This window comes from Callithrix jacchus, chromosome 7 (genome assembly GCF_049354715.1).
Source record: "Callithrix jacchus isolate 240 chromosome 7, calJac240_pri, whole genome shotgun sequence".
Lineage (NCBI taxonomy): Eukaryota > Metazoa > Chordata > Mammalia > Primates > Cebidae > Callithrix > Callithrix jacchus.
The window spans coordinates 61078033-61091195 of record NC_133508.1 but is presented as its reverse complement, the minus strand read 5'-3'; the positions used below and the strand labels follow the sequence as shown (position 1 = coordinate 61091195).

The 13163-nt window shown below is 46.3% G+C and overlaps 1 protein-coding gene across 8 annotated transcripts in view; it reads left to right on the top strand.

The window, feature by feature from the left end:
- Window positions 1-13163, top strand: part of STPG1 (sperm tail PG-rich repeat containing 1) — a 57537-nt gene that overhangs the window by 24957 nt on the left and 19417 nt on the right. For all 8 annotated transcript variants that reach the window (XR_004745809.3, XR_013519863.1, XM_054258926.2 and 5 more), the window contains 2 exons: window positions 5591-5692; window positions 10002-10172. Coding sequence is in view for 6 of the 8 variants with exons in the window: in XM_054258926.2 (XP_054114901.1) it covers window positions 5591-5692; window positions 10002-10172 (273 nt within the window). In the remaining 2 variants the exon portion in view is untranslated. The remainder of the gene's footprint in view (window positions 1-5590; window positions 5693-10001; window positions 10173-13163) is intronic.

Genomic DNA, 13163 nt, shown 5'->3' with positions numbered 1-13163 from the left:
CCCATCCTCTGTGATCTAGTTCTGAACACTCAAATTCAGAAACCAGATGGGCTGACTTGTAAAGTTCGTGTTTTAAAAGAGGGTTGCTTTTCACAACATTTTCAACTGAAGGAACCATGGGGCAGGGAGCCAAACCTATAGGCAGCATCGAATATAGACAAATTGCTGAGACTGGGTTCCAACTTTTCAAATGTGGTCGTATTACTTGACAACATAAAAACTTTCATCTCAGCATTTGCAAGCATTTTATAACTAAGCATGAGATTTTATGGAAAGGGCATGGGATCCATAAATCAGGCGTTCTGTGTCCTACTCTGTCGCTGGCTGTGGGCCTTTAAACCAGTCACTTGACTTTTCTAGGCTTCAGTTTCCTCAACTGAAACATAAAATTTGGATTATGTCGTTTTTGAGGTGTCCTCAATGTATAAAAACAAAACACCAAAATCCTACTCTATGCTCATTCCCATTTTTCCTGAAGGAAATGGGCGCTGACAGTTACAGATCTTGTTTGACATCACCCGCTCATTTAGTGAGGCAATACAATTCAAAACCCGATTTTAAAACGCCGGTGCCTCACCACCCGTCTTAAAGCCTTAGCCACGCACACCCTTGCTCCTGATGGAACGTGGCTGCCTCCTCACAGGAGTCCTGCGGCCCCCTGGACACATCTTTGACATGGAGAGTCAGTGCCCTTGGGAATGTGCACATACCTTATCAGGCTAACTTTGCAGTGAACCGTCAGGGCCTCCTGGCCCAGCTCACATCCCCCGTGAGAATCTTACTGCTGGGTACAAGGAGTCCTTCGCAGAGCTCAGTGTCTGGACTGGCAATTTTGGCTGCTAGAAATGAAGTCTGTTTTCCTGAACATTTTCCAGTTATTTACAGATGTGCTGGTGACTTTGTGTGCATGAAGAGACATGCCTAACTAATCTGTGACACAGCACAGCCCAGCAGCCTGCAGGACATTTTCCTCCCCCGCCTCCCTGGTTCTATCCCCACTTCACCCTGGACTGTGGTCACTGTTTCCCAAACTGAGTATCCCTAAGGACACCACTTCATGTCTTTGCTTCTCTGTTTCCTCATCCTAAAAATCAAGATGTTGTAATAGGTGGGTAAGCCCTTGTCAGGAATGACTGTTTCATGGTTCTAAACCTCATCCCTTCCAGGCTTGAATAAATAAATACTGGCGGGACATAGCGACCATGTACTCTAGATGGACATAGTCTAAAAATATATATCAATACCACATACATAGCCTGGCAGTCAATCTATCCTCCCCAAGAGTAAGCCAGCTGGTGGTTAATTTGCAGTGAAATTGAACAAAATTAATATTGTTCACCTATTAATGTGATATGACACTAGACCAGGGATGTTTAAATGAAAGGAAGTTCAGTTTGCAGAGGTCACCGTGTGCAAGGGGACAGCTGCCTCAAGGGTGCCCTCAGCTGCATATTTGACCCACAGTAGGGTCTGCCCTGTGCCCTGCTCTGTGTGAAGCCTGACTTCTCCATGTCAGTCACCAGTACCCCCGCCTAAGGGGTCTGCAAACTCTGGGCTGGCACTGATGACATGCCAGGTACCCCTCAAAGACCTTTGCATTTATTGCCTCACTTAGTCTCCATAATAACCCTCTGAGCTAAATCCCATCATTATCCACACTTTTTAGATAATGATCCTGAGATGAAAAGAAGGTGAAGTAGCTTATGCAGTCAAGGCCGGGCAGAGTGAGGATGAACCAGGTAGCAGCCCCTGCTCCTCAGATCCTGTTTCCCCAGCATCTCCCCCAGGTGGAAGCGCTTCCCACAGCCCATCTGACACCCGTGACGTGAGGTTAATGTGTATGCTATCTTCCCTCTAGCGCCTGCCTAGGGGCTCCTTGACAGCAGTCATTGCTGTGCTTTCAGACCCCAGAAATCCCTCAAAAATGGGTTGAATGCTGCCAGCTCAAGTCTGTGCATTTCCCATCGAGTCTGGAGCACACATCCATCCTTTAGCACGGTTGTGATGCATCTCCTTCATCCCATTTCTAGACCTTGTGAGCTGCTAACAGGTTGGCCTGTATCTTCCACTCTAGGCACAGGTCCTGATGCGCAGCAGCTTTCAATCAGTGTCTGCTGAACTGCATTTTTGCCCCCATCCCACTCAGGGGACTTCAAGGGGCTGCTAATCTGCTCAGTCCCACTCTGAAGGTTTGTGACTCCTGAGGGAGGGTCCTGGCTCCGTGGAGGCAGTGACAGGCAGCATCATGTGTGGGGATGGTGGTGATGATGGTGACGGTGGACTGCGTCCGCGCTGTTGCGCCTGCTTTCTGTGTATTGTTAATCCTCACACTAAGAGGCAGTGAAGGAGACAGCGGGTAGGCTCTCTGGCACCAGGCTTCCCTAGAGTGCTAGTAAACCTGAGTTCTCTTCCCTTCTCCCTCCCTACACATGATGTTTTTATTTTGTTGGTTTGTTTTTTGCCAAGAAATCAAGGAGTGGCTAAGTTCACACCAGTCATAACTTGGATTCTTGTTCTCTGGGGTTTGCTCTGAGAGGCCTAAATGCATCCAAGTCACAGGATGTCAGTCGCAGGAACTGTTACCGCACAGGCGAACGGTCTCTCCGAGGATGCCACCCACCCACCTCTCGAAGTTGCCGGAGAATGCTTGACGTTTCCCTCCCAGAGACCAGCTTAGGTGCTGCTCGCAGGTGGTGGTGTGCTGGTCAACCACCACATACCCTCCTCAAAGAAAAGTGCTGGGATGCAGCATCTGCCCCTTTTTGTGGTGTAAATACTCCCACCTGGCCAATTGCAAGCCAGTACCAGCAATATTTTGGAATTTTTAACAGCTGTCCTCACAAACTGCCACGGCCAGCTCCAGCTGCTGCTGCCTGGAGGACTCTCCTTTTGCTCACTAAGATCACACAAGCAGCGCTCCATTCTTCCAGGCTGAGTGGTAACAGTCCACTTCCCATTTGCCCTGGACTCAAACCAGTTTGCAATGTGGAAGAATTAAAGTGTGATTGAAACCCAGGAAGGTTGTGAGCTTCAGCAAATGAAAATATAAGATGTTTAGTTAAATTAGAATTTCAGATAAATGGCAACTTTATTAATACAAGTATGTTCCAAATATTGCATGGGATATACTTATGCCAAAATCACCATCTGTGGTTTATCTGAAATTCTAATTTAACAGTAGGATGGAGCAGGCATTTGGAGCATGTATTTTATCTGGAAACCCTAGCTCCTCGGACACATACGAGTGCTCAGAAAATTCTTGCAAACTGCTGGTCAGGTTGAGAGTGTGGTGATAGACCGGGAGCTGGAGGTGTGTGTCTTCACTATCTACTATTTAAACTTAGAAAAGTCACAGTGACACTTCCTGTGTCAGCTTTCCTAGATGCAGGGACTCTGGAAGCTCAAAATCACCCCCAGGACCAGCACCTTGGACTTACAAATAAAGAAGCCCAGAGAGATGACTTGCTCAATAATCACTTAGCTTGTAGCAGCACTGAGACGAAATTCTGATTCATAAACCAATAGTTTTGTTTGTTTGTTTGTTTTTTGGGTTTTTTTAGGACGAAGTCTTGCTCTGGTGTCCAGGCTGGAGTGCAGTGGCACGATCTTGGCTCACTGCAACCTCCGCCTCCCGGGTTCAAGAGGTTCTCTTGCCTCAGCCTCCCAAGTAGCTGAGACTACAGGCAGGTGCCACCACACCCAGCTAATTTTGTGTATTTTTAGTAGAGACGGGGTTTCACCATGTCAGCCAGGATGGTCTCGATCTCTGACCCCATGATCTGCCCGCCTCGGCCTCCCAAAGTGCTGGGATTACACACGTGAGCCACTGCACCCGGCCGGTTTTTTGTTTTTTAATCCTATATAGTCTCATTTGAGAGTTAGTTTGGTTTCGTGGTTAAGAGCAGACTCTGGTCAGAGCACCTCCGTTCTGGCTCTGACATTTACTAGTTATGTGGGCCTTATTTCTTTTGTCACAAACTTCTTTCAAATGGAGACTAAGCGAGCTGATAGTACATGTAAAGTCCTCAGGAAAGTGCATGGCACACAATGAGCTGTCAGTAAATTGATGCTTTCCCTGAAACAGCTGCCTGGAAAAGTCTCTTCCTTGTCTCCCTGTGGCCCTTTGCTTCTGCATCCACACCAGGGTTCTCCTGAGCTCTCGGCCTGGGGCGCTAGAGTACCTGGCTCCGCAGCGCCTCCTGCTGCCTGCCTCACCCTCCCTGACAGTCAGTTCCGCTTCTACCAGGATCATTTTCACCTGAAGCAGGAATCAGCTCCCCTGTCCCCACCTGCCATGGAGCAAGGGTGAAAGGACTCACTGAATTTAAAAGTCAGCACAGAAGAACCTGTGAATAGCACTTCAACCCGATCCCTTATATAAAACCATAATTACACACTGCCCAGCCAGACTGGAAAGTTCTGGAAGGCACTGATGGTGCCTTGAGCTTTCTACCCTAAGGAAGGCAGGAGGGATGGTGGAGACAGGCCAGGCCTGAGCGGCAGAGATTGGAGAGAGCAAGGTCTGGAGTCGTGCTGTCTGGGCTCAGCTCCGTGGTTTGCCACTTACTAGCTATGGCCCAGTGTCTCAGGGCCTCACTTGCCTTAAAGTGACCCTGACCATATCTCACCGTAAAAGGCTTGTGTGAGGAGTAAACGAGATGGCACACACTGTGCACTTGGCATGAAGTCAGGTACCACCACTTACAGCAGTGGGACGTTGGGCAAATTCATCTCCATGTGCCCTCAGTGTCTCCGTCTATCAAATGGGGACAATAATCCCTCCCTCTCTGGCTGATGGTGAAAATGAGAAAAATTTTGAAAAACTTCTGGTACCAAGCAGGTACCCAGGAATGCCTTGCGACAGGGGAGCATCCTTAGCATCTCATACCGCGTGCTCGGCCAGCTTCTGTCAGCATTTACTTCCCCCTGGTAACCAGCGTGGGAAATGCGATGAAAGCCCAATGAGCTGCCGCAGCAGAAATGAACTTGGAATCGACCTCTTGTTCATTCCTCTCTCACATGCCTACACCATGCAGCACTTGAGTCTCAAGAGCTTGCCTCTTTTTGTCTGAGAGTTAGAAACGCCTTGTTTGGGATGAAGGTTGTTTTTGTTTCGTTTTGCTTTATAAACAGAAACACTCCCTGGTTTCTCTTCTGAAAGACCTAGGAGGAAGCTGAGTCAGGTGGGGTGGGGTGAACGTGCAATCACTCACCCTTCCCTTGCCATGGGTTTGGCTTACCCAATCACTGCACGCTGACTTGCTCCTCAGCTGCATTCAGTGTCCCATTTTATGCCCATTTCTCTAATGACATGAAAAAACAACAACCGTGTTCTTTTAGAATTTATCATGGCATAGTGGAAAGAGCAAGGGCTTTGGGAGTCCTAGTCTGGATTGGAATTCCAGCCCCACCCCTTGGTAACTGAGCGGGCAAGTCAGGAAATGGTGGAGCCAGGCTGTCACCCTTCAAGTGATGGTAGCACCTGTGCTGTGCAATTACGGTAAGGCTTAGTGTGAATGGATGTAGCGCCTGTGGGAAAGCACAATGGAACTGAAGTGTCTTGATGATGCCACCTTCTCTTCCCTTTCAGAATGATATCCCAGGTCCGGGGTCCTACAATGTCATTCACCAGTCACCGGTGTCCAACAGTGTCTCATTGTCCAAGAAAGGAACGTGCACGTTTCCCTCTACGGTGAGAGCCACTTCTCTTGAGTAAAGCATGAACTGGTCTGTAATTTCCTTCATTTATTGCATAATTCTATACTGGACATCTGGTCCATTCTCTCCAAAGGCCCATGGTTCTAATTAGAAGAGTCACTGCCTCCTCAAATTTCATGCAGGTAAATTGGACCCTGTGTCTCTAAGTAACTTCCCATCTTCACCCATTGCCAGGGTGGGAAGAGAAGCCAGAGGAATCTTCAGAACTTGATCCTACCAAACCAATTTTGTCATCACTGAGTGGACTAAGCAAGCGTTTTCCTGAGATTTTTAGGCATATCAGGAAATTGTTACTCTTGCACATCTTATTGTAATAGGATTTTTACAATGCTTAATCTAATTGGGTTGTCAGAGTATTGAGAAGTCTGATAGGACTAAAAAGAAAGACGGCAGTGGGCCTGAAATGTACTGGCCCCACCCCCATTCCTTCTCTTTGTAAGAGATGGGACTTTATTTTTGTAACAATCAAGTAGCTATATGAATTGCCAGTGACCCTGACCGGAGTTGGGCAAAGATAGGCTTCTTCTTAAAAATAATGTAAATGGTCAAGAAAAATAGATACAGCAAAGGGAAAGATACAAACTAGGGTAAGGCTACCTGACGAAGAAAAGCGAGAAGTGGACAGGCACGGTGGCTCATGCCTATAATGCCAGCACTTTGGGAGGCCAATGCAGGAGGATCACTTAAGCCCAGGAGTTCAAGACCAGCCTGGGCAACATAGTGAGACCCCATCTCTACAAAATAATTCAAAAATTACAGGAGTGGTGATGTGTGCCTGTAGTCCCAGCTACTCAGGAGGCTGAGGTGGGAGGACCACTTGAGCCCAGGAGGTTGAGGCTGCAGTGAACTATGATTGCACTATCAAACTCCTGATAGAGGGAGACTGTCTCAAAAACAAGTGAAAAAGAAAGCAAGCCCAGATTCTAACATTAAATTAACAAACATACGCTATCTTATCTCTTTTAAAAAGTTGTAATAATTTCTTGCACAGATGTATTATGATGCCTGACATTGGAATTTATTTATTTATTTATTTATTTTTAGATGGAGTCTTGCTCTGTTGCCCAGACTGGAGTGCAATGGCACAGTCTATGCTCACTGCAACCTGCGCCTCCTGGGTTGAAGCAATTCTCCTGCTCAGCCTCCCAAGTAGCTGGAACTACAGGTGTGCACCAACCACAGCCAGCTAATTTTTTGTATTTTTAATAGAGATGGGGTTTCACCATGTTGGCCAGGCTGGTCTCAAACCCCTGACCTCATGATCTGCCTGCCTGGGCCTCCCAAAGTGCTGGCATAATAGGTGTGAGCCACCATGCCCAGCCTGACTTTTTTTTTTAAAACCACATAAAGGGACCATTTAAGACACACTGAATGTAGCCACATCTTATTGGAATTCGAATTTGGCAGAGATGGATATTCAAGGAACAGACCAGCTTTGGAGTGAACTCCCCATTACTGAAGAAGCCAAGTCCGTGCATGGCCTCTGTAGGTTCACACAACAGCCATGCCTCTACCTATCATTCTACCACCAGCTCTGCTAGGACAGAAACTCAAAAGAAGTGCTGTCTCATGAAGTCCTGGCTTAGGAGACAAGACTTAAGACCTGATCCTGACTCAGCTGTGGATTCTCGACGTGACCTCAAGCACGTCACCCTTCTGTGTCCCAGTTGCCTCATGAAAGTGGAGACTCCCTGGAGGCACTGGGCAAATTAACGTTGCAATGAGTGAAATACTCTTTGAAACGGCAAAGCACTATAAACATGCTAAATATTATGATTGTTACCACCTGAGTCACAAACAATACTTCCTGCAACACCTAGGTTTTCTCTCCGAGAACTTTGCTAAATAATGACACTGCCCATTCCTTCTTGGTGCCAAAAAAAAAAAGACTGAATCAGAGCACGCAATTGGTTCTCTACTGGGTTTTGCACGCAGTAACTTTCCAAATGAAAAGCCGGACCCTCTGGAGGACAAGGGGCCCCAGGGAAGATCTGAGTGTTGTAAAACCTAGCCATGCCTTTCAGGCCTTTAAAACATTCAGAACCAAACCCCAAAGAAGGTAGACTTTGAGTTGCTCAGGCTTCCTCTTCTCCCTTTGACAAATATGGGAATTTGTATTTATAGTTATGTTACACTCAAGTATAAACACTTAAGGTCCTGTACCTGGGGTGGGTGCCTAAAGCGGTCTATGGAGCTCTATCAGGAGATCCTGCATCTTACCTTCTTCTTACCCAGTTCTCATCTCATGAACTGGATGAGAATTTCATATCCTCCCATCCCACTGCCTCTTTCAGTGACTTTCACCTTCAGCCCCTCCTCCACTTCTAGATCCCAAGACTCGGAGGGAATTAAAAGTAACTCTCATCAGAGAAAGATCGGAATGACCAGTAGGAATGTGATTATGGATGAGGCTGACCAGAAAACTCTGCAGATCTATACATTTTAGAAACCTCCTCATGACTGTTGAGACAACCACACCCACCCTTTGGAGAGACCTGTCATCTCTCTAAGTCCAAATGATATAAAGAGCTTTATTAGTATATTCTGAATCTTTGCTCCAGAATCTTCCACAGGACTGACTAGGAGAAGTGAATGAGGTAGGAGGGTGGAGACTTTGATGGCTTCTCTATATTTGCATGCCAGCAGGAGTGGCTCTAGAAAAATTGGTAGGTGCTGGAGACAGGCTCATAAATGCCAGCTTATGGCCAGATTGGAGGCCACAGGCCTGGCAGAAAACCAAGGGGTGTGTAGTGTTGGTGAGTGATGTCACTGTAGCCACACTCTGAGACTAATTCTATTTTGATACTTTATAACACATTGCCTCTGCTGGGACTTTTTTGGGAAGAAGAGTTTTTCCTTATCAAAATGTAGGTTGTAGGTGTTCTAAACCAAAAGAGTCAGTGATGGAATGGGCTCGCTATCACCACTCGACCCATTCCTCTTTAGAATGAGCCATGTGATCCATGTCACGTAGTGGAGGCCGACTACTTGGGCAGGAATGCTGGTCCTCTGCCTGAATTAGCTGAGGAAGTCTAGCTCCCTCGTCTGTAAAGTGGAGATAATCATAAGATCACTGCTCAGGGTTGTCGTGAGGATGAAACACAAAAATCCCTGAAAGGTACTGGTTAACTCTTAGCCAGAATGAAAACGGCGAAGCTTGCGTTCAAGGCTGGGGTGACCTTTCTTCTAGGAGCATCAGCAAATCCTTACGCACTGCATGGAGCTGTTTCTTACTGGAATTCGAGTTTGGCAGAGTTGGGTATTCAAGGAACAGACCAGCTTTGGAGTTAACTCCCCGTTACTGAAGAGGTTGAGGTCGAGCTGGGACTTGAACCCAGGTTAGGCTCTGGACAAGAACACCTCTGCTTCTGGTGCTACACCCACCCACATGCCAGCGCTGTTCCATAAACCAGGCACTGAGAACCGTCACCACCAAGCACAGAGTGAAGTAGTGGGGGCCCGTAATGCCTTCCTTTCGGCTCGCCCACTTTCTGTGTTTGTGTAGTTACTGATTCCTATCAAGTGAGAAAATCCAGGACAACGTTCTCAAGCTTTTAACCATTAAACAGTGGGAAATTTTTTGTTTTATCAGACTCCAGTACTTGCCATGCTATCTTAGGGGAAAGTGATGTTATCACCGAGTTTCTGTGACTTTTGTCCCTGTTCTTTTGACAAACATTGATTCTGTTTGTTTTTTAACTGAAGATCATTTATCGTGGCTTCCTGAAAGGAGTGGGATTGGTTTTGTTAAACAGTAAAAATACTGTTGGATTTGATGAAAACAGTAATTTGGTGGAGGGTAGGAGGCACGGGTGGACAGCAAGCCCCCGGAGCTCTGTTTGAAGCAGACTCGTTGCTTAGGCAGTTCGGATCTTTTAACCTTAGAAACAAGGTGTGAGATTTTACTCAGAAGAAAAGCCTAGGCTGAGAAGAGTGTCTGAAGCTTCCTATCACATAAATTACCCAACAGCTGATGAGTCAAGGGTAAGTGGCCTGAAACAGGATTGGGTAGAAATGCATTTATGGCAAAATCATTTTTGCCAAGTCCCAAACAGAAGATGAATAATTTGAGTTAGTTTACAGAAGTGAGTACAGGTCTGAACTTGCATTTTCCGAGGGCAGATCCTCAAAGCCTGAGGTCAGTTTATCGTTGTTACCTGCCAGAAATTCGCCTTTTATAAAATGCATTTAAACCTTGTGCCGGCCGCCATCTTTTTGACATCTGTCCTTCAGAGCCACAGGATGATGTGGTAATACTGATTGTTTTGGTTGTCTCTTCACAGCGCACCCGGTTGGACACCAACATTTCTAAATATCCTGCAGCGAATGCATACACTATCCCAACAGATTTTATTTCCAAGAGAGACTTCAGTAATTCATGTTCCAGCATGTTTCAGTTGCCAAGCTTTACAAAAGTTCTCAAATTTGAAACTCCTGCACCAAACTATTACAATGTAAGAACTCTACATATGCTTGCTAAATATAGATCAAATGAATGGCTTACTAAAATAAAAGGAAGAGGGGATCTTGGGGACATCACATTTTAATGCAGTTGTCAAGCCAGTTAGTATTTGTTGACTATCCAATGGGTGCCTGAGGCTGTACAAGACTTTTTTTTTTTTTTTTTTGAGAGTGCAGTGGCTCACTGAAACCTCCGCCCGCCGGGTTCAAGCGATTCTCCTGCCTCAGCCTCCCGAGTAGCTGGGATTACAAGCGCTCACCACCGTGCCCATCTAATTTTTGTGTTTTTAGTAGAGATGGGGTTTCACCATGTTGACCAGGCTGGTCTCGAACTCCTGAATTTGTGATCCACCCGCCTTGGCCTCCCAAAGTGCTGGGATAACAGGCATGAGCCACCGTGCCCAGCCGGCTATACAAGACTCTTATAGGAAATTTGCAGACCCCAGAGAGCATGGTGGGCAACATGGAGGCCATTATGAAGCTGTGGAGAGACCACTGCCCTGAGAAACACATACTCTAATTAGTCTCATCCTGTAGCCTTTCTGGGACATAGTTTTCTCATCTATAACAATGGGTGGATTAGTTACCACTTATCTGCAGCCACTAGTGATTTACTTTTTCAGTTCTAGGAAAAAGAAACTTCTTTTATATCAGTAAATAGGTGTTTTAACAGCCGTGCCCTGCTACGCCATCTATGATCACTTTGTATTCACTGAGGCAGAATGGCGTGGATGGTTAAGAGATGGATTCAGGATGTTTGGTTTAGCTCTCGTCTCTGCCACTGTCTAACTGTGTGGCCTTAGGCAAGGCCTTTAACCTTTCCAGGACTTAGTTTCTTGATCTGTAAAATGGGGATGTATGTTCACCTCATAGTGTTAATGCAAATATTAAATAAGATAATCTATGCTGCATGCTCAGGACAGCAGCAGTCACCCAAGGACCGCACAATACATGGAGATTGGTAGAGCCATCTTTGTCAGCAAATTAAGGCATTTACTTACCCTTAAATAAGAGATAAGTAAGTAAGTCACAGCCCTCACCGTAAAATGGGATCAATTCTACTCACCCTACAGGGCGATCGTAAGGCAAGGAACGTGCAAGTACTCTGAAGTGCCTGAGATACAAATGGCACTTAAGATAGTAATGTATTATGCCATTTTTCAAACTATTTTGATCGTATACATTTAGTATACCATTTCCTTTTTTCCTACATAATATTTATAAATAATAATTATTTTTCTGACTGCAAAGATCCTGCCCACCTTCTATGATGGAGTCAAGCAATTATATATGTGTCCAAAGTACTATCAGTGCCTGCTAGGCTAGCACTGTCCACTAGAAGTAAAATGGGAGCCACAGAAGTCATTGAAGATTTTCCAGTAGCCACATCTAAAAAGAAAAAGGAACCAGTGAAATTAATTTGAGTAATGCCTTTTACCAACAGATCAAAAATATTATCATTTCTACACTAATCAATATCAAAATTATTAATTTTCTGTTTGAGGAAGATTATTTTCCTTGTACTCAGTCTTTAAAATCCAATGTGTGTTTTATTCTTCCAGCACATATTAATTTGGGCCAGCCATGTTTCCAGGGCCAATAGCCACATGAAGCCTGTGGCTACTATATTGGGCAGTCTTCCCTTGGCATAATCAGACCCTGAAAATGATGATGATGAGGAGGAGGAGAAGGAGGGAACACTTCTCATGTACTAACTGCTGGTCTAAGAGTTATGTATTAATCATATTTAATACTCACAAGGGAATCCATGAAGTGGATTATCTTATTCCCAATTCACAGAAGAGAAGGCTGAGGCTCAGAGAGGTGAAGCGACTTGCCCAAGTTTCCCAGCTTGAAGACATCATTTGCACATCAGCAGGCACTCACTGGTGGATGGCTGGGGTGAAAAGCTGGGGAATGAGCAAAGTCACCTCATTCCAGCCCTGACAGGCTTCCTTCTGTGGATCCTGTTGCTCCTCTGTGCCAGGCTGATGATACAGCTTAGATTCCAGCAGGGAATTCAGAAAAGAACAGGTACACGAACAAAAGAATTTCAAACTGTGGTCAACTTTGAGGGACAGCTGGAGCCTGAGAGAGAATATGTGGGGATATGGAGGTGGGCAATGCCACATATTTTGGACTTGATGGTAAGAGGAGGCTCCAAGGCTGAGATCCAAGGATTGAGGAGGAGCCAGGGTTGGAGAAACAGCATGTGCAAAGGTCCTGGGACAGCAAGGAGCTCAGCCGACAAGGACCTACGGGAAGGTTGAATGGCCAGTGTAGTGTGAACTAGGAGGAGAGGGAAGAAGGGGGTGCCAGTTCATGCAGGGCCTGAAGATCCCAGGAGGGAGTTCACATTTTGTTTTCTGGGTCCTAGGAAGCCCCTCGTGGGTTGGAGGTGTGGGGTATTTTTTTTAAAGTTCCTTCCAGCTGGGTGCGGTGGCTCACACTGGTAATCCCTGCACTTTGGGAGGCTGAGGCAGCGGATCACGAGGTCAGGAGATGGAGACCATCCTGGCTAACAAGGTGAAACCCTGTCTCTACTAAAAATACAAAAAAATTAGCCAGGCATGGTGTCACACACCTGTAGTCCCAGCTACTTGGGAGGCTGAGGCAGGAGAATCGCTTGAACCTGGGAGGCAGAGGTTGCAGTGAACCAGAGTCAGGCCACTGCACTCCAGACTGGGTGACAGAGCAAGACTCCGTCTCAAAAAGAAAAACCTCCTTCCAGCTGCTGTGTGGTGAATGGACTGCAGTGTGGGTTGAAGAGTGGGTTCTGGAAAACCAGTGAGGAGACTACTGTGCTAATAGGAGAGAGGACACGGTGTGGTCCAAGAAAGTGATCAGAAGGGGCTTGGCTGTTGCCCTTTTGCCATTCCCAAGTGGGAACCAGCCTGCTTGGGAGACAGACACTGGCACTAACTGTCCGTATGGCTGCCTCCCTCTGCAGCCTCCCGGTTGTCCCTGAAGGATGCGACCGTCAG